The sequence below is a fragment of the Aquarana catesbeiana genome, linkage group LG12 (assembly GCF_042186555.1).
Source record: "Aquarana catesbeiana isolate 2022-GZ linkage group LG12, ASM4218655v1, whole genome shotgun sequence".
Lineage (NCBI taxonomy): Eukaryota > Metazoa > Chordata > Amphibia > Anura > Ranidae > Aquarana > Aquarana catesbeiana.
In genome coordinates, this window is record NC_133335.1 from 67,887,425 (window position 1) to 67,912,216 (window position 24,792).

Consider the following 24,792-nt stretch of genomic DNA (forward strand, 5'->3'; position numbering starts at 1 on the left):
TGTGGGACAGAGTGGAATTTCCACATTTTACTCCTGAAACCTTGCGACATTACACAGGTATTTCTATGAAATGTCGCACCTTGTTTGAGACTTTCTTACAAGGGTAGCTCCTCTACAAAAGCACTTGACTACCGGGGACCCTGACAACATTATGTTGTAACACTGTAATGAGAACAGCCAATGGGAGGAGAAAAGACAAAAGAAAATCACTAAATACTCTGCATAGATGAGGCAATAAAGACAATACAAAAAAGTTATGAAGTTTATGTATAAAAATAAATTGACAATATTTTGCTCCAGAAGCATTTAAAAACTTTTAGTGGGAAACTTAAAAATCCACAAAAAGAAAGAGAAAAAAAATTCATATTTGATGATGAAGAATAACTTCAAAGCCAGTGGGGTCTGAAATACATTGCAGGCCACGCTTGAGGGTAAAGAGAAAGGCAACATTAACCCCTCGGGTCTTGTACACATCAACTTGCAGTGCATATAATTCAGTACTTAAAGGTTGTCACAAGACAAGGGGTTGCCTGGCTATTTACGAGGTGTCCTGTGCGGGGTTTGCTTTTTTTGCATTTCAAGACGGCATCGACTCCGCTCGTCCAGCCAGGGGAGCTCAAAATTCCTATAGGGAAAAAAAAAAAAAAAAGGTATTAAAAGAAGAACCAAGAGTTTTTTTCCATACACTGAGCGATTTTTTTTCCTGTAACAACAGGCTGCAGGAAAGAAATTCTCTCGATTCCCCCATAAACAGACAGTTTTGATGTGGGAATCCCTCCTGCCGAACCTGTGGGGGTTATTTATGAAAGGCAAATCCACTTTGCACTACAAAGCAGCAGTCGCTGTAGATCTGAGGGGGACTTGCAAGGAAAATAAAAAACAGCATTTTTGCTCGTACATGATTGGATGATAAAATCAGCAGAGCTTCCCCTCAATTCAGATCTTCCCCTCAGATCTACAGCGACTGCACTTACAAGTGCACTTGTAGTGCAGAGTGGATTTCCCTTTAGTAAATCAACCCCATTGTCTTCTTGCAGTGGGAAGGCAGTGAAAACCGTCCCCGCCGGAAGAACTCAGCGACTATTGCTACACAAACCGCTAGTGATAATTGTAGGTAAAACCCAGCAGGCTGGTTGTACCCAAGTTTAAATCGATCAACTTGGTACATTCAGCCTGCCCATAAACAGTTTGAATCTTGGCCGGTTCAGCAGAAACCGACCGAGATTCAAACAGCTTATGGCCTGCCTAAGACAGTAGAAAAAGCAGGGAGGGTTAGAAATCAGATCTCAGACATAAAAATAAAAGGACAACTTCTGATGTGTAATAAGCATAACTGCACATGGACTACATATGTAGCCTGCTGATCTCTAAAAATCTTTTAAAAATTAAATCTGTCATGTGGATCAAAACGCCTCACTACTTTCATCAGATCATTCTGTCTAATATGCATAATGGTTTTGGGTCAGTGACTCAAAGTACTAAAGCCAAAACTACTAAATATGTGTAGGTGGCCAGCAATAGCAACCTCCATATTTCCCCACATACAGGCTACCTATAAATGATAAAGCCAGCATTTGCCTTCTGACTACAGAAAACAAAAGTAAATATAAGAACCTTACTCCTCAGTAAAAGTTGTTGCAGTTTAGTATTGCTAGTGCTCCCAGTACCAACAAAAGTGGAAAACACAACAGTCCGTCTGGCAGGCAAGCACTGGGCAGACTGCCATTATGCTCTATGGTTAAATGCCCATTTCGTACTTGGTGCCAAGTGCAGGCTTGCACGAAAATCTGGGAGTGTTGGAGATAACGAAACATCCATTTTTTAAAGCCGTTAAACAGCAATAGTTTTTGCTTTTTGGAAAACAATTTTTATGATTATACCCCTTAGAATTAAAAAAAAAAAAAAAGTCATTGAAGTATAAAAACTTGAGGACGGTGTACTTACTGTGGGGTTATTTTAGGCAGGGATCGTCCAAACGCCACGACAGGGAGGTAGGGGGTAATTAACACAGACTGCACTGTAGCAGAAAAATAAAGTGAGACTACAAGGAGCAAACTTTTAAACACATTGCATAAGATTAAACAGAAGCAAGTGTTTAACATGCTGTGAGAGGCCACATTAGGACAATTACAGTACATAGGCATACCTCTCTGAAACACATCTTTTCAAAGCAGTCCCTGACAATATCTATCTCTATATATCTATATCTATGTATATCTATAGATAGAGATATATATATATCTATATATATATATATATATATATATATATATATATATATATATATATATATATATATATATATATATAGATATATATATATAGAGAGAGAGAGAGAGAGATAGAGATATATATATAATATCTCTATATATATCTCTAAATATAAAATTTTGTAAAAATTTTATATCTTTTCATGTGACAACGCTGAAGAAATGACACTTGATACAATGTAAAGTAGTGAGTGTAATGCTTGTATAACAGTGTAAATTTGCTACTCAAAATAACTCTCACAGCCATTAATGTCCAAATCACTGGCAACAAAAGTGAGTACACCCCTAAGTGAAAATGTCCAAATTGGGCCCAAAGTGTCAATATTTTGTGTAAAATATATATAATCTTCTGGTTTGATGTGTCTTCAGGTAAATGCTTCACCATGAGTGCTCAAGAGGTAGATGGCAACTCACCAAAGGTATTTGACCACTTACGGTAGGTAAAATGCGCTTTTATTTGAATGAACCAGATATAATCGGGGATTCGTCATTTCCGGGTCCTACATGTGACATCCAACTAACTAGTATATCCATAACGAGTCGTGGCTTGCACGCTGCCTCAAGCCCAATATACCCATCCGCACATGCTGTAGACACCTCAGTGCCGGGACTGGCACAGTCACATGCAAGTGCAACGTTTGTTCCAACTTTTAACCATTTTCATAAAACGTACAACACCATAAGAGCTCTTCTTTGTGTCCCTGGTGGAGTCTGTTCCTGCATCCTCAGCTTTTGTTGGAGGGGGTCCCACAGTGGAGAGATGTTTACCCAGGATATATATCTGGTTCATTCAAATAAAAGCGCATTTTGACCTACCGTAAAAAGTGGGCAAACACCTTTAGTGAGTTGCCATCTAGCTCATGAGCACTCATGGTGAAGAATTTACTTGAAGACACATCAAACCAGAAGATTAAATATTATATATATATATATATATATTTATATTAAATGTAATCATTTATTTATTAAGGTTCTCATAGGTCTTGCCTTACCAGGCGCTAGAACCTTTACAGAGATTTTCATGGTTCCGATATTTACCACAAGCAGAGGAAAGTTGAAGGAATTTAGCAAACAATACCCCCCTCACTAATGTTAAAGTCAAACCTACAGAATAGGTGGAGATAATACACACAGCTCAGCAACATATTATTTAATCATATGAGTGGCATGGGCCTAAACTTACCTTCATCAGGTTCTGGAAAGAAGGATGTGACTTCTGGCTCACTTTCCTGATTGCCCTTCTTTTTGTACATCCTCAGCTGCAGACGCTGCAAGATTCTCTGCTCGCGGATCCTCTGTATGTCCCACCTAAATTGCAGGTGTGAGAATAAAATGTAATGCCTTGTTTTTACCTCTGAGACAGTGCTACACTTAGGAGGGGATTTACTAAAACTGGGGCACACCGAATGTGTTGCAGCTGTACATAGTAACCAATCAGCTTCAGGATTTTGTCAAAACTTAACTGAACAAACTGAAGTTAGAATCCAATTTGTTACTATGCACAGCTGCACCAGATTCTGTGTGCTCTAGTTTTAGTAAATCTCTCCCTTTGTTTATATACCTGTTGATCTGGGTTTGACCATGCATGGGATAATACTTCCCAAAGAAATGACCTGAAGGAACATACCTGCACAAGCTGCACCAATACCTCACCTGATATTAACAGTGGTGCAAGACATTTTGATCTTTTCCTCTATTCTATAGCGCAGTGGTCATCAACCCTGTCCTCAGGGCCCACTAACAAACCAGGTTTGCAAGATAACGGAAATACATCACAGATGATATCATTTGCTGCTCAGTGATTGCAGTATTCCAGTCTGCATCTCCCCAAGGTAATACATAAAACCTGGCCTGTTAGTGGGCCCTGAGGACAGGGTTGATGACCACTGCTATAGCAGATGAAAGGATTAGGCCTGCTTGCAGGGAGCCTCTGATTGGCGATCACAGTGATCAGTCACTGTAAAGCCCGCCCCTGTGTTTTCTCTCTTAGAATGGAGGGGAGAGATACATTATTTTATATATATATATATATATATATATATATATATATATATATATAAATAAATAAAATGAATAATAAGGGTTCTTTCACACGGACATTCCGTTATCTTCATCAGTTCCGTCATTTTTCTTGTTAGAAAATCGGATGAAAAACTGATGCAGACTTACATCTGTTTTCCCAAGAATTTCTAATTTTTGGAATAAGAATTAGAAAAATCGGTCAAAAATTGATCGACCAATACGAATTCTATTTGAAGAATAGCTGGTTGCTAAGGAGAGGGCCGGCACGTCCTTAACAATCGATGATTCATCAGCTTAATGTAATTAAAAAACCAAAAAAAACCCAAAAACAAAACAAAACCTTCCCTAGAATCCATACCAGACCCTTATCCAAGCATGCAACCAGCGGGGGGGGGGGGGGGGGGGGAGACGAGCGAGCACCCTACCACTCCTCCTGAACCATACCAGGCCACATGCCCTCACCATACCAGGCCACATATGCCCTTTAACAAGGGGGCCCCCATGTGATGGAGTATTGAGTACATAGTACCCATTCACCAAAAAAGTGTAAAGAGTGAAGACACGAGTTTTTGATAATGCCTTTTTTTTTTATAAAAATAAAGTCCCCGGATGTAGAATCATCAATCAATCAACGTTGCCCCCGCTGGACTAGACAAATGAAAAAAAACTCTGGTCTCGACGAAGGCTCCCGCCGAATGCCTGCTTCTCCGTCTGACATTTCCTAAATAGCTAAAGGGCAGAGTCAGCCGACAACATCAGTGGGTGACCCCGATCCCTTGTGACATAACCGACCAGAGTATGCTGAGTCCGTGACATCACAAGGGGGCAGTGCCACCAGGTGGCTCCGCCACTTACCTATTTAAGAACTGTCAGACGGCGAAGCAGGCAGTCAGCCTTCGTCGCAGGCGGAGCTTTTTTTTCCCCCCCGTTTTCGGGCCCGGCGGGCGTCGTGACTGACGATGAATCTACAACGGGGGACATGGGTTTTTTTATTTTTAATAAAGAAATTGTCAAAAACTGTGCGTTTTTATTTCTGACACTTTTGGGGGAGGGTTACCAGATTCCGATAAGCCCCTTGCCTGCAGACCCCACAACCACCGCCCAGGGTTGTGTGGAAGAGGACCTTGTCCCCATCAACATGGGGACAAGGTATTTGGGGTGGGGGGAGGGGCAAGAGCCCCCCTTGCCCCAAGGCAACACCCCCCTATGTTGAGGGCATGTGGCCTGGTATGGCTCGGGGGGAGGAGGGCACTCGCTCGTTCCCATCCCTTTCCTTGGCCTGCCTGCTTGGATAAGGGTCTGGTATGGATAAGGGGGGGAACCCCACACCCCTTTTTTTTTTTTTTTTAATTTGGCATGGGGTTTCCCTGAAAATCCATATCAGACCCAAAAGGGCCTGGTATGGATTGGGGGGGGGGGGGGGGGGGCTACTATGTTTTTTTTTTTCCACAATTTTCTTACTGCTGACAACTGATGACTCATCAGTTGTTAAGGAGCAGGCCGGAAAGCCGGCCGCCAAGTCTTTAGCAACCAGCTATTCTTACATTCAGCTGCCAGCGGGAAACCCCAATGATGGAGTCATCGGTTGTTAGGACGCCAGCAGGGTCACACTCATCAGCTTCATCCTGTCCCCGTGGCTGTCTGGGGCTGGTCGGCTGGCCTGCCCTGCCCTATGGATCTAGCCGAAGTTTTTCCAATCCTCAGAGTCGGCCGCTATCTTGGCTGCATCTTGTGTCTCTGTGCTATACCCATCCCTCTGCTCCCAATCACTGGCTGGGTGACCTCATCTGCTCCTCCATTGCGGCATTGATGGGCACTGCTGAGGCTGCACTGATGGGCATTGATCCAGCCCCCCAACAGTCTGAGGGACAGTGAACTGGCCCCCTGTTTAAAAAGTTTGAGGACTCCTGCTTTAGACCCCTTTCAAACTGGGGCTGCTCGTGCATTAGCGGTAAAGCGGCGCTTTACTGCTGTTTAAGCCGCTAGTGGGGCGCTTTTAACCCCCGCTAGCGGCCAAAGAAGGGGTTAAAAACATATCACATTCGGTCGGCATGGGAGGCAATTTTCAGATGCTTTACAGGCGCTATTTCTAGCGGTAAAATGCCTGAAAACTGCCTCGGTGTGAAAAAGGTCTTAGACTTGTGTGTCACGCCTCAAAATTTTAATAATTTGCATCACTCAATCCAGGTCACCTTAGAGGCCAGTGCTCCTACAACGCACATCTATTACTAAACAAACCTGTCGACAGCGTCTTCACACTTACCGCTTTCTCCTCTTTTCATCCAGCTCCAACTTGACATGTCTCTTTGCAAATACTGCATCATCCAGGTTCTAGGAAGAAATAATACTTAGTCGGTACATACATTTGTCAAATTCCCCCAGATTCAACACTTACAGGTCCAATGATGTTAAAAGAAAACCATTTAGAAAAACTAAAAGGTTAGCCTGCTAGCGGCACAATTTCTACTTTTGTATCACAGTAGACATATAAAAGCTCCAACATTACACAGGAAACTTTTTTCTTTTTTATATAAAAAAAAAAAAAAAAAAAAAAAAAAAAAAAAACTTACCTCTGGTATGTCTGCACCATTCGAATCCTGAAGGGGCTCTATAGGGTGCTCTCTCCATGAAGGAACTATAAAGAGAACACATATTAGAATATCACACATACAATTCTCTGCTACAAGAAACTACAACGTCATGGTTTGCAACATGCTTGCATCTCTTACTCCATCTGCTACAGTATGTCCCAACAGATTTCCTGTTTTGTGTTCTTGTTTGTTACAAAGCCATAACAAAACCCCTAACATACTTAATCTGATTTTTAACTTCATCTAATAAAAGCCGAGCAACAAATCACTATCCTAATATCAGGCAATATATTTTAGGTGACTTTATAACCAATTACCCAAACCTACAATTCCATAGGATTTAAAAAAAAAAAAAAAAAAAAAAAAAAAAAAGATAGATGTTATATATTACAGCTTACTAACTCCTTAGATATGGTGGCTGCATTAGATGTTTTTTTTCAGGCTTTTTTTGCCCTTGCATTTTCACCTGGTAATTCTATTAATAATATATGTTTCCTTTTCCTTTGTGGCTAAATTCATGAAACATATATGCAGCTTCATAGCAACGGTTCTTCCATGAGGCCATCCATATGCGCACGTTTGTGCTGGGAGCAGCGTGCTGCAAAGATTGGGAACCAGGAAGCCTAGAGGGGGTCATTTTTGCTAAGCCGCAATACAAAGCATTGCAGTTGGGGCATATGTAGACCTCTATCTGCTGCCTTTGTAGCTTAAGGGAAATCGGTTGGGTACACTAAAAATGCATCTCATGCGCACATTTTTAAGGCAGCCTCATAGACAGGTCAACCAGTGGTGTGAACAGAAAGAAAAAGAAAAAGACTTAATTCCCCCATCCACACACGTGGATGGAAGAATCCTTCCACTGAGCTATTGTATTTTGACAGGGGGAAACTTGGCCATCATCAGAATACCCTGATCAGTGCCGCTGACTATAGCAGCAAGAACTGATCAAATGGGTAAAAATCTGACAAGGGGGTTGTACAGATTTTGAGTGGTAGATCAACGTCTGTACAACTTCCTTACCCATACATGGATCAAAATTCGGACGTTTTTTTGATCCACGTATGGCCGGCTTAGGCACAATCCGGTTAGAGTGCCTGAAAACAATGGATTCTATTAGCCAAACTGATTCAATCTCCTTAAGGGCCCCTTTCACACATGTGGACCATTCGTTTCATCAGTTCAGTCATGTTTAATGTTTAATTTTTTTTTTTACATCCTCCAGCTAGAGTCCTTAACCCCTTGAGTAGCAGAGCCATTTTTACATGCAAAAACAGACCGTTTGTTTACATCCGCTTTTTGTCCGATCTGTTTTTTTTAATGGAAGAAAAATTAGGGCTTTGATCCGTTCCAAAAAAATGGATGTTGATGGAGGCGGATGTAAATAGATGATCATCCATTTACACCTGTTTTTCCATAGAGATGCATTGATGTCCATTTTTCAACCGTCAAAGGATGGATGAAAAAAAACGGACAAATGGCCCGCATGTGTGAAAGGGGCCTACGGCTGCCAAACATGGCTCCAATTTCAGTAAATGCTTGCTGAACTGGCCAAAATTCAGCCCAACAAAAGAAATCTATGTGCATATGGCCAGCTTTTGTTTGTCAGCAATCACAGTCCCAAGAGACATTGCGTGTACGTATGTGTGTGTATATATCACACATACACACTTCCATGTGAATATTATTACTTGAAAAGATATTTATTTTAACCAGAATAGCAGTGTTCTAGCAATTTCTACTAGCATAGGAACTGCCAGCCACGTTTTAATTTTCCTGAATTACAAATGCTGAAGAAATCTCAGGAACCAGCGTCTCTAAAATGATAAAAAGCCCCTTTGAGTCCATTATTGACATTCTGAAATAAGAAGACATTAGGGTATTATAAGCACAAAAGTAGAAATAAGCATTTTTATTTTTTTTTTTAGAAGTGCCTGCTGGCTCCTTTATTGGATCGACAGGCTCCTGAATTCAGGATTTGATGACTACAGATTCACAGGCTGAATGGTGTTTCCATTATATTGGATGAGCCAATCGGGTTTCAGATACTCACATCTTCAGGAAATAATGAAAGTGTCAGAACTACATTGGTTAGCGAGGGAGTTATCTGTATTGAATGGACGCACTATTTCATTGGTTCAGACCATGGAAAAACTGCCAGGAAAAATGGGAGCAAATGATTACCTTTCCAATGATACAATTGTATTAGACCAGGACAGGTTTTCAATAAATGGTATAGCTGGAGGCAACATTTATCAAACATAATTTCCTGTCTAGCAATCACAAATAAATAAAAAACTACCAGCTGCCATTTTAATATCTCTTTTGCATCGAAGAGCAGGCCATACACTCTTCCAGCACACTGAACAAGAAAAATCAATAGATTTCCTTTTCCACACTAAACAGTGTGCAAGGAGGGATCTGCACTGCCAGCTATATTAGATTGACAGCTGCTGCTCCTGTGGCTGCTTAAATACCTAAGCAGTGGTTGCATCTGATTGGGTGCATGTGCTGTTCAGATGAAAGTCTGACTTCGGATTAAAGTCGGTCTGAGTGATAGGCCCATCTACCGATCAAATTTCAGTCGATTCATCCTAACAAAAGTAATAAAAGTTGACAGCAACTTTCTTTAGGAGGTGCTTATTGAGCAAACCAGGAAAATATGCTTTTGAGGTGATAATACATTATGAGATTGAACACAGATACATAAGAGGTGGATTTTAATAGCCAAGTGTTTATGTGGAAAAAATATATATAAAAATTTTCCATACACCTGATGTTAATGGATACAATTCAATTTTTCATTTTGGGTACAGCGTTCCTCTAAATTTAAAAAGGACAACTTTATGAAAAGCCATTATTCTGGTTTTCAGTGGTTAATATACTCTAATCAGCCTTAATTAACTCCCTATTCTCCTCCATTTAATTATTATTTTCCTGCTTTTTTTCTTTTGTTCACGTCTATTTTATAAAAGATAAACAATTAAAACTTTGTTTGCTTTGTTAGTGAATATTTTAAACACATATATATTAACATAAATTTTAAAAAAATCTATTTATTTCATTTGTAAATAACTTTTCAATGCTTTGTACTATTGCTGACAGCTGAAGGTATCGGTGCGTACTAAAGAAAAAAAAAAAAGGAAGTATCGGTACTTGTACTCATTGTAAGAAAAAGAAAAAAAATGGTATCGCTGCATCCCTAGATCAGATCCTTCATTCTCCTCTATGGAGTGGCAGGTGTAAATTGACATATACACCCGCCAACATCCAATCTTATTCGCTAAACACAGACGGATGGGGTTCCAATCGCTTTACGTCCAACGGATGGGCGTAAACGGACAAGCGGTCTTTTTACATCCAACCAGCCGTAGAGGAGAGTGGGCTGTGTGTGTCCACTCTGCATGAACAGAGGGGCACAGACCAGCCATCCGTCTGCTCAGCGGTAATCAACAGATTCTCCGCTAAGCTAGCGGTGTCCGCCCCGTGTGGAAGGGGCCTTACATGTACTTTTATGAAACTAGGAGAGGTATAGATAAACAAAATTGGTCATGGGGCAGAACAGGAAATTCTGATGGGGGTCTTGGCACTGGAGATCCTAAGACATAAAAACAGCCAGCTATGATCATACCAACATTACAAACAGCCAAGCAGAAATATCCAACTGAACATAGAACAGCAATTCTAACGTGCCAAGGGGGCTCCCTTATAAAAAGCTCCAGAGCCTGGGCACGTCAATTAAAAAGTGGCATATATTTGATTGGCTGCTACAGACAACACTGAGAGGTCCATTTTTAAAGCAGTAAATCTGACATTTGGCAAAAAGTCTTTGCAGGTGATCCTTCCAGGCCTGTGTGTTTTAAATGACAGTGAATGATTCTCCACCAGAGAATGTCTGATGAAAGTTACGATCACTACTTTATAAACAGACCTCTAAGGACCCATTTACAATGTTGCGTTTTAACATATATTCCAATGTGCTAAAATGCATGTATCATAGGTTGCCATAATAAAAAGAGATAGTGTCTGTTCCCAGCTCAGCGTTGCAATGCAGCGAGTTTGGAAAAAAAAAAATGATATATTGGTTTTTTAAAGAGCCTTGGGAGGCCATGAAAGTCAACAGCAGTAAATCAAAATCAAAATGCATAGAACTTTTTTTTGGGGGGGGGGGGGGGGGGGGGGGCTGGCAACAAGTATTAACAAGCCTTGATCAACCTCATCCACTCCAAAATTCTAATTTCAAAAAGGCTTTGAAAACACAGGAAATACACACCATCGCATAACTGCGTACCTACCCAACTACAAAAACTGCAGATGCATAAATCTAAATGGTCCCAAAATGTTCCCTTTTTTTTAGCTTATACCAGTGAGTCCCATTGTGCTGTGTTCTCATCATAGCTTGGCTGATGATAATGCCTCCTCTAACAAAAACATAAAAAAAAAAACACTAAAAGATAAAAAGGTTGAGTCAGTATCTGTCTGTTTTTGTTGTGAAACATGCATGAACATGTACGCATCTGCAGGCTACCAGTGTTCCCTGCACCAAGCAAAATCACAATAAGATGTACCTAATGCATGAAAGGGTCAAGGTATTCATTATCACTCAAAAAAACAAAAAAAACAAACAAACACACATACACCTATCGTGTTTCTCCGAAAATAAGCCCGGGTCTTATATTCATTTTGGCAACTAAAAACACAGTAGGGCTTATTTTTGGGGTAGGGCTTGCCATTTAATGTGCTGTCTTCTCTTCCCCTCTCCGCCTGTCAGGAATCCCCAGTGTGAACATAGTAAAAATGCTAGAATCCTCTCTATTACAGTAGTATATAATGTAAAAGGTGTGTGTATCTGTAATCTAATTGTGTCAAATACTTTCCTATAGCGCCGCTCAGTGCCTCCGTGACCCGCCGGAGCTGTTTTCCCTGCTCAGAGGACTACAGAGGGAGGGGGGGCCTGAAATCCCCCACCGACAGCTGGAAGAAGAGGAGACCAGCGGGAGATCAGCTGAGCACTGCTCGGCACTTCTATGGCCCACCGGAGCGCTCTTCCCTGATCTGAGCACTGCAGAGGGGGGGGGGGCCCAGACAACTGGGAGAAGAGGAGAGCGGGAGATCAGCTGAGCACCACTCCCGTGACCTGCCGGTGTCTTGCCGAGAAAGTTCCCTCGGCGGATAAGTTCCCCCCTGTACTGCGCAGGGCCTGCGCAGTACGAACTACTGTCAGCCGCCGGAGATAGCCGAAGCTCAAACTTTTCAATCAGCTGTACACGGCGCCTGCGCCCTGGGTCCAGGTTCCTTCCCCACCATCCAAGTGGACCTAGAGGGGGAATCAAAAAGAGCCGAGCGAAGCGAGGCCGTGCCCGAAGCACGGCGAGCGAAGCGAGCCCGCGAGGGGCCCTCTTACAGGCGCCGTGTACAGCTGATTTTCAGCTATTCTCCTTCGGCTATTTCCGCCGGATCCTACTGCGGTCCTTATCCGCCGAGCGGAACTTTCTCGGCAGAACACCGGAGCTTTCTTTCCCGATCTGAGCACTGCAGAGGGGGGGCCCCCAGACAGCTGGGAGAAGAGGAGAGCAGCGGGAGATCAGCGGAGCACCACTCCCGTGACCTGCCGGAGCTCTCTTCCCCGATCTGAGCACTGCAGAGAGGAGGGGGGCGCGAGATCCCCCGCTGATGGCCGGGAGGAGAGCAGAGGGAGGTCAGCTGAGCGCTGAGTGGTGCTGTACCGAAGGTATTTGACACAATTAGATTACAGAAACACATCTTTTACATTATATACTACTGTAATAAAGAGGAATCTATCCGTTTACAATCACTTTAAACTAGGGCTTATTTTCGGGGTAGGGCTTATATTGCAGCCCCCCCCCCCCCCCCCCCCCGAATATCACACTAGGTCTTATTTTCAGGGTAGGTCTTACTTTCGGGGAAACACGGTAGACGTTTCTCCTACGAATTTAAGTGGAATCCATGCCATTTGCTAAAGGGTAAGAGGATGCAAAGCATGAAGCAATCTCTACAGATTGAGCAAAACGCTTGAGATGTAAGTAGAGCGTTACACACAGGCTGTGGCCATGTCAGATTGCGAAAAGTGTGCATAAGTCATGACAATCAAAAGTATCAAGTGTTCTGCATTTCAAGGGCAACTTCAACCAAAATTCACCAAATTATTCTGTTTTTCTTTCACAGAATCCAGCAGTAGTTGTGTGGTCTGAACAAGGCATTGGTGGGAGGCCTGAGCTGTGCCATCTACATGTGAGATGTACACATTGCAGTCTCTGAAATGCAACTTACGCTTAGTAATTTTCCATTGCAACCAGTTTGCAAAAGTTTACCAATGAAAATTACAACTCTAAATACATAAAAACTAGTAACTGTGCAGCAATCCCTATTTTTATTCGCTGCTTTACATTTTATAATTTTCGCTGCGTCTAATTGAATGCAATTCATTGTTTAGTGGACTGAAAAAAAAACAAAAAACGTATTTAACAGCATTTGGCACTGAACACCACAGAATACCTTAAACTAAGACAAGCAGCGCACTTACAACAAATAAGTAAGTTCTTACTTGCCACACACTCTTCTTTCTTGGGGGAGGGCTCCCTTAGAGGGGAAGGAGGTGGCCGATGCCACCGGCATAGATACATGTCTGTGGTGGAGAGGTAGGGCAGATCATCTGCCTCGCCAGGGTTTGGGTCATTGTCCTTTAATGAAGATGCTGCAGTGTCACCCCATGCAGGTATTTGTGGGGTGTCTACAGGAGATTGTGATTTCTCAGGAGTCTCTTTGTGGCGCAGCTCTCGACGACCTCCTGCCTCTGGTACAGAGCCTGCAGGTTCAGTTTCTGATATTTCTACTGGCAAACGGGACACTTTACCCTTAATCTTTGCTAAGTCAGAAGACAGTCTTTTAACAGGGGTCCTGTGCTCTGCACGGCCAAAAGCAGACTTCCTGCAAGGTAAAAAAAAAGAAAAACGCACATTAACTGATATTCAAAAAAGGTGATCAGCAGGACACTTAGACCTTGTTTACCATCTGCAGTCTTCTATTCCCTATTGAAATTGAAATATAAGTAAATCAGGAAAAAGCAAATATTTATTCTGCCAACATTGGCACCTATTTCAGGTAAGCTCCATCTGCACACATAGAGAACCAGCATTCCACTTGTTCTACTCTCTGGAGGACTAGTCTATCCATCTAGAATGCTGATTTCTCCCAAATACATAGAGTATAAACCAGGGTTTTAAAAAGCTGTGTAAACATACCCATAAGGTACATGAGAGATTCCAACTCTTCCATCAGACTCTTGAAAAATTGCTTTTTTAATTTAAACTGTACACTCAATAATAGACACTACGTGATGGAGTAGCTCCCACACAACATGAATGGCACTTGCATGATCAGTTTAAAGTGATATTAAAAAGCAAATAAAAAAAAAAAAATTAAAATAAACTTGTTATACTTACCTGCTCTGTGCAGTGGTTTTGCACAGAGCAGCCGCGATCCTCCCCTTCTCAGAACCCCCGCCGGCGCTCCTGGATTCTCTCTCCTGCTGAGTGAACAGCCGTGATCCTCCTCTTCTCAGGTCCCCTGCCTTCTTCCTTCTGTCGAGTGCCCCCAGAGCAAGCATCTTGCTTTTGGGGCACCAAATCAGGCACGCTCCCACACACACACACAGCTTCACACAGAGCCATGGCTCGGCCCCCCCTCTGTCTCACTCCACATTGGCTCACTGGCTGTGAAGGACAGCAGTGGAAGCCAATGGTTCCTGCTGCTGTCTCAGCCAATGAGTAGGGAGACTCCCCAGAAAGCTGCAGCTCTCGTGCACATCGCACGATTGCAATATGGCTCAGCTAAGTATTAGTTGGGGCTGCCACACACAAAAGGTTTTTTTACCTTTATGCATGAAGGTAAAAAAACATTGAGCCTTTACATAAACACTTGATGTGAAGGTTGGCAGTATATGCTGCTTCTTTATTTATCAGTTGCCCTATCTAGACCCAGCAGGTCTACTCAGCGATAGACAAGCTCTCCCATTTCAAGATGGCTCCTTTCCCTTACAGTCCTATATAGTCACCCTGCTAGGAGCTGTATGTGTCAAAACAAACAGCCCTAAAGCTTTAGGACAAGCCACTCCCCTGCTCCCGCCTCCTCTAAGCCAATAGATCTGAAACTGTTGTCCTTAGGACATAGAGCTCGCCCTCCCCGACAGGAAGTTCAGGGAAGCTGCACTCAGGAATATGGCTCTAGTGGAATCTCAAACATGTAAGTGATATGGCATATGTATAAACGAACTATATCATGTACTGCTGAATGTTTCCCTGGTAGATCAGAATATGTTTGTTTAAAACAGTATGAGGGGTTTATTACTACTTTAAGTACAATCACAAATGTAAATGGCCAAGCTAAGCCGTGACCCTGCCACCTGAATTTCACATCAAGCAGCAGGGCCAGGATCCTGACCACATATTGAGCCATTTGCATTTTTACACCACCCAGTTCTTGCGTCAGCAATTAAGTAAAATGAAATGGACAGTTTTCTCCAACAAACCTTTTAAGTCCCTTTGCATTACGGCCATAGGAGAAGGGTTTTGGGGTAAGGCTCGATAGCCGCGGGGAGGCCTCTGGGGGAAACTCCCCACCCCCTGCGCTCTCCGGAAGAGGACCCTCTGGCATGTCGACGGCCGACTCACGGCTTTGAGGCGTGCGCTGTTTGTCCTTCTCGCTGTCCTTTCTGACCAACTGCATGCGTCTTTCCATCCGCTCAATGCGGGCCAGGAGCTAAAGGCAGAAGAAAAATCATTACGAAGAGCTCTGACAGGCATAGTAATAGAACCAGCTACCAGTATGGATATTGCTATTAGACAAAACAGCATGCTTTCAAATTAGCAGTCTACACTGCGGAGGGGTTTCCTTTAAGTCTTCCGTTTTACAGCGGTGCCAACTGTAGGTACCAGAAAGTTACAGTTCTGGGCCCTGTTGTTATTTTCAGGCAAGTCATATGAAAGGGGGAGGGGCAACAGAAACACTTCCAGTATGGAGGTTTTATAGTGGAGAGCGTTATGCAAGTTATTTATCATGCATAGCCCCAAGTAGACATGAGTAATGATGAACTTGATATGTGCATGTGTGGGGGAAGGGATGGGTGTGAAGCAGAGATGGACAATTTATGGAAAAAAAAAAAAAGTGTCAACGGGAGGGAGGGAGGCCACAAAACAGACATCTATATACAGCAACCACATACAGTCTGCATTGCACCAAATTACAGGCATAGACAGACACCTATAACTAGGAGACATGCCAAGTATGGACAGTTTACAATGTCTGGAGGGTGCAAAAGAAAATGCAATGGCAATGAAATAAAAACAAAAATATACATAACAACAAGCTACATTTTTTTTTTTCATATGCAGACAAGCAGGTATAAAAACAAAAAGCTCACAGCAATAGCTTAACCCTTTCTTAGTGTGTATCATTTGTCCCTGTAGATGTGGGCTATAAAGGGTCAATAAGGAGCTGAAGTCCTGCTGCCCAAAAAAAAAAAAAAAAGGGAGGGGGGCCTACAGCAGCCAGAAGATCCAATGCCATGCAGCAGTGAGAGGGTTAAGGGGGCAGACCTTCCGCTTGCATATCCTAGCTGCTGCAGGCTTGCGGATTCTGTTAACCATTGCTGCTGCAGCTAACTTCTCCTCTGCATGGGGGAGTTAAATAGGAGGAAAAAAAAAAAAAAATACAGCCAGAGTCTCCCTCTGCTTTCACCAAACCTTAAATCCATGGTATACCATCCTCCTTTCTGTTGCCATGGCAGCCCATTTAAACCGCCACCCCCCTCCTCCAACGCCATGATGGTCCTGTGTGATCCTCATGAATGTGCATAGGGTGGGGGGTTGTGAAGAGAAGGGGGAGGGCAATATGGAAGAAAAAAAAAAAAAAAAGTGTGTGGGGGGTTGTTGATGGTGAGGGAGGTGGCATTACCTCAGCCTGCATGGGTCCTTCCTATGGAGGGTTGGTGAGGCAGATTCCCCAGCATTACAGCATGCAAGCACCGGCTCAAACATCCGCACTCCATTTCCAGTCTCCCCCCTCACAAGCATCCTTCCCCTCTCTCCACTACAAGTTCCCCTCTCTTCCAAAAAAAAAAAAAAAAAAAAAAACCCTGTGCTCTCCCTCCCCCCCTAGTCTGGCCGCAAGACGCACAGAATATAGCGAGGCTGGCTGTCTTGTGGGAAAATATATATGAGCATCAGGAGAATTGATCACATATCCGCTGAGGCTGCAGCTGTGATAAACTTTGCACAATGCACCCATTTTCCCTTTGATGTTCCCAGCGTACAATCACAGACTTCTCATACATATTCACAACTCCTTCACCGATGCAAGCTGACCGAAAAAAACCCTCAAAGAGTTATGAGGACGATATTTAGCACTAGGATTCCAACTCTTCAATAAAAAACGGGGATGTGGACTAATGCGGTTCTGATAAATCAGTGCTCATGCATCCCTGCGGACAGTTGTAGTTGTCATGATCTTTGCTGACAACATAAGGAGGGATGTGTAGAGTAGTGACCCGGAGGAAACACAAAAATGGATCAGATGATGTCCACCACCTGCACCCCCCCAATACAAACATGCAGATCAATAGAGCTCACCATCCATAAACAACATCTCCCTTAACACATTCTAAAAAGGTACGACTATAGTCAAAAATGTATCTTCATTAAAAACGCCTGTAAACTAAACACGGCTAGACGCAAATTACCGCGTTTACAAAGCTGTTACAGCCATTTGGCGTTTCAAATGCCTCTGAACACATTTTTTTTTTTTTTGCTTTCTAAAAAATGCTTCTAAACTCAACTGCCTAGAAAATACTAGAAATGACTCTGTGTACATACGGTATGTACTGATAAGATAACAGAGGAGAGTTCAGGGGCAGCAACAAAACACCCAACTGATCCTAAGGCTGCCCATACATGTTCAATTTTATTTTACATTTACCAAAAACCATATAATATGGAGGTCAAAACTAAACAACATTTTCAATTATATCCAATTAGGCAGGCCCTTGCACTACATAGTTAAAGGAAAATCTAAGGAAAATTGTACAGAATTGTAAGACAATTGTATAATGTATGGCCAGCCTAAATGTCAGTTTACCAGTAGCAGTGTACATGAAGCCCAAGTGGTTAAACTGCCCTCATCTACAGACTGAAGTTCATCCCTTTGATCTAAATTCTAAAACAGGGATATGCAATTAGCGGACCTCCAGCTGTTGCAAAACTACAAGTCCCATCATGCCTCTGGGTGTCATGCTTGTGACTGTCAGTCTTGCTATGCCTTATGGGACTTGTAGTTCTGCAACAGCTGGAGGTCCACCAATTGCATATCCCTGTTCTAAAAGAACAGAAGATACATTGTTTCTCTTCATCTCTGCCTAAGCAATGATGTGATAAACTTGGCAGGCGCCTGCACCGAATCAGGAAAATGCTGTGTCGCAAGGGGGGGATTAATCGTGCAGCTCTAAATAATAGATAGAGATAATAAATTAAAAAAAAAAATATATATATATATAAATTTTTTTTTTCCCCAAAGACATGCTGGTAGGTTAATTGGATCCTGTCTAAATTGTCCCTAGTATGTATGAATGTGAGTTAGGGACCTTAGATTGTAAGCTCCTTGAGAGTAGGGACTGATGTGAATATACAGTGTATATGCAAAGTGCTGCGTAAATTGAGAGCACTATATAAGTACCTGAAATAAAATAAATAATATCAATCACACACACACTGGGGCTGATTAACTCAAACTGAAGTGTATAAAAGCATGGTGCAGCTCTGCCTAGAAACCAATCAACTTCCGGGTTTTAGGATCTCGGGCAAAATCGTTGCAAATTCTGCCCGCAATCTGTTCGGGTGCCATTCATTTTCATTGGCACTCCAAATGCGGAGCCGTCTTGGAGTGATAAAACTTGTAGCAAACTGCATCTCGCTAAGCTTGTTGCCCAAAAAGAGCAGGAGCTTCTTTTGGGCGACAAGAGCTTTGCACATTGCAGTTTGCCACGATTGCCAGGCGATTTATCGATCCAAAAGCGCTTTTAGGTGCCATTGAAAACAAATAGCACTTGAACATGCATTTTGTGATTGCAATGTGATTTGACATTGCAGGCAGAGTTTGCAAGGATTCTACCACAGATCCCAAAACGCTAAATGTGAATGGAGACTATAGGCTGTGTGAATTAATGAATAATGCAGCCGTGTAGTTCCTGCACTATTTTTGGCGACTTCTGAGGCAATTTCAATAGATATCTGTGCATGAACTCGCACAGATGTCTTTCAAGTTGCCCCCCTGAAGTCGGTTTGAAATTGTGTGAGTTCAGTGTGAATGAGGACTTAATTGAACACGCTGAAGTTAGAAGCCGATTGGCTATCATGCACAGCTGCACCAGATTCTGAGTGCTCCAGTTTTAATAAAACTCTCACACAGTGTATAATATATATATATATATATATATATATATATATATATATATATATATATATATATATATATATATATATATATACATACACACACACACACACACACACCCTATACCAATAGTAATAGGATTTTGACAATGGTAGCCAATATACCCTTCAGTCAATTAGTAATGCAAATAGGGATATTGAAGGGCTTGTTCCCATCCAAGTGCTGCATTACTACATTGTAAAAAACACTGGGGCTGATTTACTAAAACTGGAGGACTCAGAATCAGCTTCCAGACCTTCTTCTCAAAGCTTAATTGGACTTTGTATGTATTGTTTAATACATTACTAGGGACGGAGGCAGATGAACCTACCCACTCATTGCCTCATTCAAAAGTCCCAAACTCCCCTCTCACCCTCTTTTTTCAAAACTTAATTGAACAAGCTGAAGTCAGAAGCTGATTGGCTACCATGCACAGCTGCACCAGATTTTGCACTCTCCAGTTTTAGTAAATTAACCCCTCTGTGTACTGTGCGCTACAAAAAAAACGTTCTGCAGTGCATTTCCATTCATTTTGAATAGCAGTCCAATGTGCTAAGGGCTTGTTTAGACTTACGTTTGAGGGGTGTCAAGGCCAGGTGGTTGCCCCCCAAGTTACAAAGACAACAGGACAGAGGTGTATGTGGGAGGGATATGTTTTTTTGTGAATGTAAAGCACATGCAAAGAATTGTGGCTGAAAAAAATTAAACCCCGTCCTTTTCAGGTTTGGTGAGCAGAACCTCCACCAATCACAACCTACTCAAGCAAATGGGACCGTGCAACAACCGCATTCAATACAAGCAATTTTTTTTTTCAAGGTGCAGTAATAACGGCTGTGCAGCACAATGCCTTGCAGCACACGTGTTGTAATGTACCACAGGGGTGTGAACCAAAGACAAGTGTGGCGTAGAGCATCTTTAGTGCATTGTGGCCAATTCAAAACAAATGGGCTTCTAAATGCAATGTGTACAGCCCTTAAAGCGGTAGTAAAGTCCGTTCTGACACTTTTACCTACAGGTAGGCTTATGATAAAGCTTACCTGTAAAGAATATCTCCTAAATGTGCACTGTGTAACCACTTCCAATACTGGGCATTTTCATCCCCTTCCTGCCCAGACCAATTTTCAGAGCGGTTACACTTTGAATGACAATTGCGCGGTCATGCTACACTGTACCCATATGAAATTTTTTTCTCGCACAAATAGAGCTTTCTTTTGGTCCTATTTGATAACCTCTGTGGTTTTTATTTTTTGCGCTATAAACAAAAAAAGAGCGACAATTTTGAAAAAACGCACAATATTTTTTACTTTTTGCTATAATATCCCATAAGAAAAAAAACAAAACACAAAAACTAATTTTTTCCTCAGTTTAGGCCGATATGTATTCAACATATTTTTGGTAAAAAACAAAAAACGCAATAAGCGTATATTGATTGGTTTGCGCAAAAGTTATAGCGTCTACAAAATAGGGGGTAAATTTATGGCATTTTTATTTATTTATTTTTACTAGTAATGGCGGCGATCTGCGATTTTTATCGTGACTGCGATATTGCTGCGGACACTTCGGACCATTCACATTTATACAGCGATCAGAGCTATAAAAATGTACAGATTACTGTGTAAATGTGACTGGCAGGGAAGGGGTTAACACTAGGGGGCGAGGAATGGGGTTAACCTCCCTGGCGGTATGATTATTTCGGATTTTAGGTGCTGAAAGCGGTACAATTATTTTGCATGGAAATTTGGTGTTTTATATTGTAGGCCTGTAATTCTTAACAATAACACACTTAAATCTGTCCAAACCAGAGTCTAGTAGATATCCTGGGTATGATGAATTTTGAAACACAAAAACATAAAATATAATAAATATAAATAATTAAAAAAATAATAATATAATAATAAAATAAATTTCCCCACCATTCACTCTCTCTCAATTCTGCAAGTGTTCTAATTTACTATCACTGTTTTCTAGCTGGTCTAAAGCCACTTTTGACGTAAAGGGACACTTTTTGGTTGCTATGGACAATCTCCAGTTTCCAGGCAGAAAGAACAGTACATATAACATAAAACTGCATGCAGGGCATAGGACAAAGCACTGGGGACGAAAGGGATGTGAAATAATTTCACACAGTACTGTAATCTGTAAGATTATAGTACTGTATGTGTTATGGTTTTTACATTTTTTTGAATTTGCAGCCAGGCTCCGCCCCCGTGCATTGCGCCGCTCGCAGGGAATGGAGCCTGGCACAGAGAGGCTTCAGAGGAGACAGAGCCCACGGATACAGCGGGGGGACATCGCAGGATCCCGGGGACAAGGTAAGTAACGCCAAACCAGGATCCTGCAATGTAATCCCGAGTGTGGCTCGGGGTTACCGCTAATGGGACTGAAATTTAACCCCGAGCCACACTCGGGATTACCGTCAGGGAAGTTAAATGCATATCCTAGGGAGTGATTCTAACTGTAGGGGGAGGGGACCGATCGGCGTTCCTCTGTACTGGGAACTCACCATCGGTCTCCTCTCCTCTGACAGAAGGTGGATCTGTGTGTTGACATGCATACAGATCCACGGTCCTGCTGTGTTCACAGGCAATCGCGGCCACGCGCATCGGGTGCCCAGTGACGTGGCGCGCTATCCCCTAGAGGCTCAGAACGTAAACGACGTCATAGGGACGAAGGGTTCCTGCCGCCGTCATATCATAATGTGCGGTAGGGAAGTGGTTAAGGGATATTCCAGTGTCTAGCAGCCAGTAATGTCACTGGCGCACTCAATAGACAGCATACTGTCCTTCAAGAGAGCTGTGCCGCGGGAGTGACATCATCGTAGGTTGGTCATTCAAATGGCCAGAGCCCGGGAACCCAGGTGAAGATAGAAGCTCTGGCAGCGGTGACAGCGTGCCGAGGGATCCGTTTTACAAGAAAGTCTTCATAATCTGTTAGTATGTGATACATACTAGTACAGTCAATTGCAGGGGGGCCGGAAGGTTTTTATATATTTTTTTTATTCATATTTACTGCTGCTTTAATGCATGACCATGTATACATTTTTATATTTGATATAATTTCCAGAAACACTGCTGCTGAGCCGCTACCACTACACTTCATGCCTGAAATCAGATGTTAACCTGGCTATACATGGCAGATTCTTATCAGCTGCAATCAGATTGGTTATACAGACTGCTTAACATATATAAGGGGATCAATGGGGTTTCCTTTATTCAGGCTCAACAAAAAATCTTAACACGATCACAGACACACTGGGCTCCTTTAAACCCCTCTGAAAAATGATCCACCCTCAGATCCCTTTTCAGAGGCATTTGACTGGCGTTGATAGGTTGCCTCCTCACCACCATGTGCATTGCATGTGGATGCAGCATGGGTCCCATTCACTCACATGGATGATAATTCCTGGCACAGCTGCAAAGCATCACAGGCACAGCAGGTGGAGCACCCCATTTGACATGTCAAATCGCATGCCAAATCCGCGGCTATCGCTGGCAATGGCACCAATTCCCAAAAGTAGCTCCTGTACTACTTTTGGTGACACGGGGGGGGGGTCTGAATAAACATCTGTGCATGAACCTGCACAGATGTCTGTCAAATCGCCCCCCGAGTTGGACTGCACTGCCGGTGAATGGCCTCAAATCGCACCTTTTATGGAGCTGCACTGCAATCAGATTTCGTGGTGGTTTTGTACCATGTGATCCGGTGCAGACAAACACACTGTTTTTGGGGTGTCATTAACTTTGTATTGACACCTTCAGTGGATCACAAGGGCAGTACAACTGGAGTTCGGTGCGGGAAACACGCACAGATCGCAGTCTTTCCCACACCGCATTAGTGTGAACCTGGGGCTTCCCCCAACCCCTTATTAGCTGTTAAATCCCAGTCTATTCTTATTGGAATAAAGCAGCCAATAGATTGGTCTGTTTTTTGTATCGTTCGACTAGGTGGTTGAAAAAAAAATAAAAAGCCGATTCCCTTGTCCGTGAATTGGAGGTGGATGGGGGGGGGGAATTTATTTGCTGTGTCATTCGGGGGAAGACTCCCCGCCATCAGAATACATCGCCTAGAGCCTGCACCCAAATAATAACCCCGCACAGCGAATGAACTACAAGGGTAATGACATTCAAATGAAGAGGATCTGAGGCCCAGAACATTTGTCAGATCTCTACTGCTGTGTCATCGGGGAGGGAAAAGCCCCCATTTGGAGCTGTCAATGGACACAGAATAGAGGAGGAATCCACCAATGGGGACACGTGATCTGTGTCTAGCTTTGACTTCCTCTGGTGTCTCCAGGACAGGAAGTAAAGGCAAATCTCTTCAAGGGGACACATTAAAAAAACTGACAGGGTCCTCTAATTTGAAGTCAAATGTCATCAGTCCTTCACTGAGGATATAATCATTGCCTCTTGTATCCAACATGATATATACATACACCGTGTACTGCATTGCACCCCATCAAACTAATGGCTGTGACATTTCTATGTGGTCGGTGACAGATGTACAATACATAGTAATCTAAAGACTGCCTGTCATGCCCACACACAGTCCGATCACAAGCCCTGCTCCGTCTCCACATACAGGCCGCATCCCCGGCCTCGATTTTTCTTCCCCCCCCCGTCTTACCGTGTCCTTCTCGGCCCGGAGCTCCCCGATCTGGCGCTCCCGCTCTTGGATGCGGTGCTGTTGTTGCTCGATGAGGTCCAGCTGGAGGAGGACGATCTGCTTGAGGCAGGCCCCGGCTCCCCCTCTGATCGGAGGTCTCCAGCGCGGGGGGGACGTAGAACTGGAGGCCGGGGCCTGGCCTTGCCCCGTGGCCGCCGTTGTAGCTGCCCCAGCCCCAGTCACCGCAGCCCCGGCCGCTCCCCCACCGCCTTTCTCCGCCAGGGCCCCCGCTTGGCAGCCGAGCTTCCCGCAAGGGTCGGCGAGGAGGCCGGCCGGAGCCTTCCCTCCCCGCTCCGCGGCCCAAGCGCCGTCCGCCGGCTGCTGCGGCCTACTCCGGCCCGCAAGCCCCGGGTTTTCCTGAGCCTCTTCCCCCGGCAAGGGGTCGTCGTGCCTCGGGCGGCACACACTGGTTTTCATACTCATGGCTCCTCCTCGGGCCCGGCATCCTCCTGCAGCCTCGAGTGAGGGGAGGAGGCCGAGGCCCCCGGGGCGCACTTCACACAGAACCGAGGAGGAGGAACCCGAACAAGATGGCGGACGAGGGGGGAGGAGGGCGGCCTGGAGATGTGCTGATTCCAGGGGAGAGAGGAGGCCGGGGCCCGAGATACACACAACGCAGTGAACGCACTGCTTCGGACAGGAGAGCCGGCTGTGGAGCCGTACACAACACAAGGGTGTGTTCTACTGTGTTATGGGGCGGGTACTCCGTGTGTGTGAGAGAGGGAGAGGAATAGCCTGGGGCGACACTC

General features: G+C 43.6%; 1 protein-coding gene across 2 annotated transcripts; it reads right to left on the reverse strand.

Annotated features, from left to right (window-relative positions):
• Window positions 1-249: 249 nt before the first annotated feature.
• Window positions 250-24,792, reverse strand: MSL1 (MSL complex subunit 1). Of its 2 annotated transcripts, none has more exons than XM_073608002.1 (8): window positions 24,005-24,792; window positions 15,429-15,658; window positions 13,425-13,828; window positions 6,863-6,927; window positions 6,556-6,623; window positions 3,454-3,578; window positions 1,945-2,017; window positions 250-625 (listed from the first exon to the last, which is right to left on the reverse strand). In XM_073608002.1, the coding sequence occupies exons 1-8, from the start codon at window positions 24,464-24,466 to the stop codon at window positions 535-537; spliced, it is 1,518 nt and encodes a 505-aa protein (XP_073464103.1). In that variant the 5' UTR covers window positions 24,467-24,792; the 3' UTR covers window positions 250-534. The 2 variants fall into 2 exon arrangements, with proteins under 2 accessions (XP_073464103.1, XP_073464104.1); XM_073608003.1 differs by having other exon boundaries at window positions 13,446-13,828; window positions 24,005-24,789.

What these genes read in the sequence shown, in the direction of transcription:
- MSL1 (XM_073608002.1), bottom strand. Translation starts at nt 24,466, where the DNA reads ATGAGTATGAAAACCAGTGTGTGCCGCCCGAGGCACGACGACCCCTTG. An exon ending in AATGCAAAGGGACTTAAAAG is followed by an intron (nt 13,829 to 15,428) that starts GTTTGTTGGAGA and finishes TTTACCTTGCAG; the next exon opens with GAAGTCTGCTTTTGGCCGTG. An exon ending in CTGCCTAAAATAACCCCACA is followed by an intron (nt 626 to 1,944) that starts GTAAGTACACCG and finishes TTTTCCCTATAG; the next exon opens with GAATTTTGAGCTCCCCTGGC.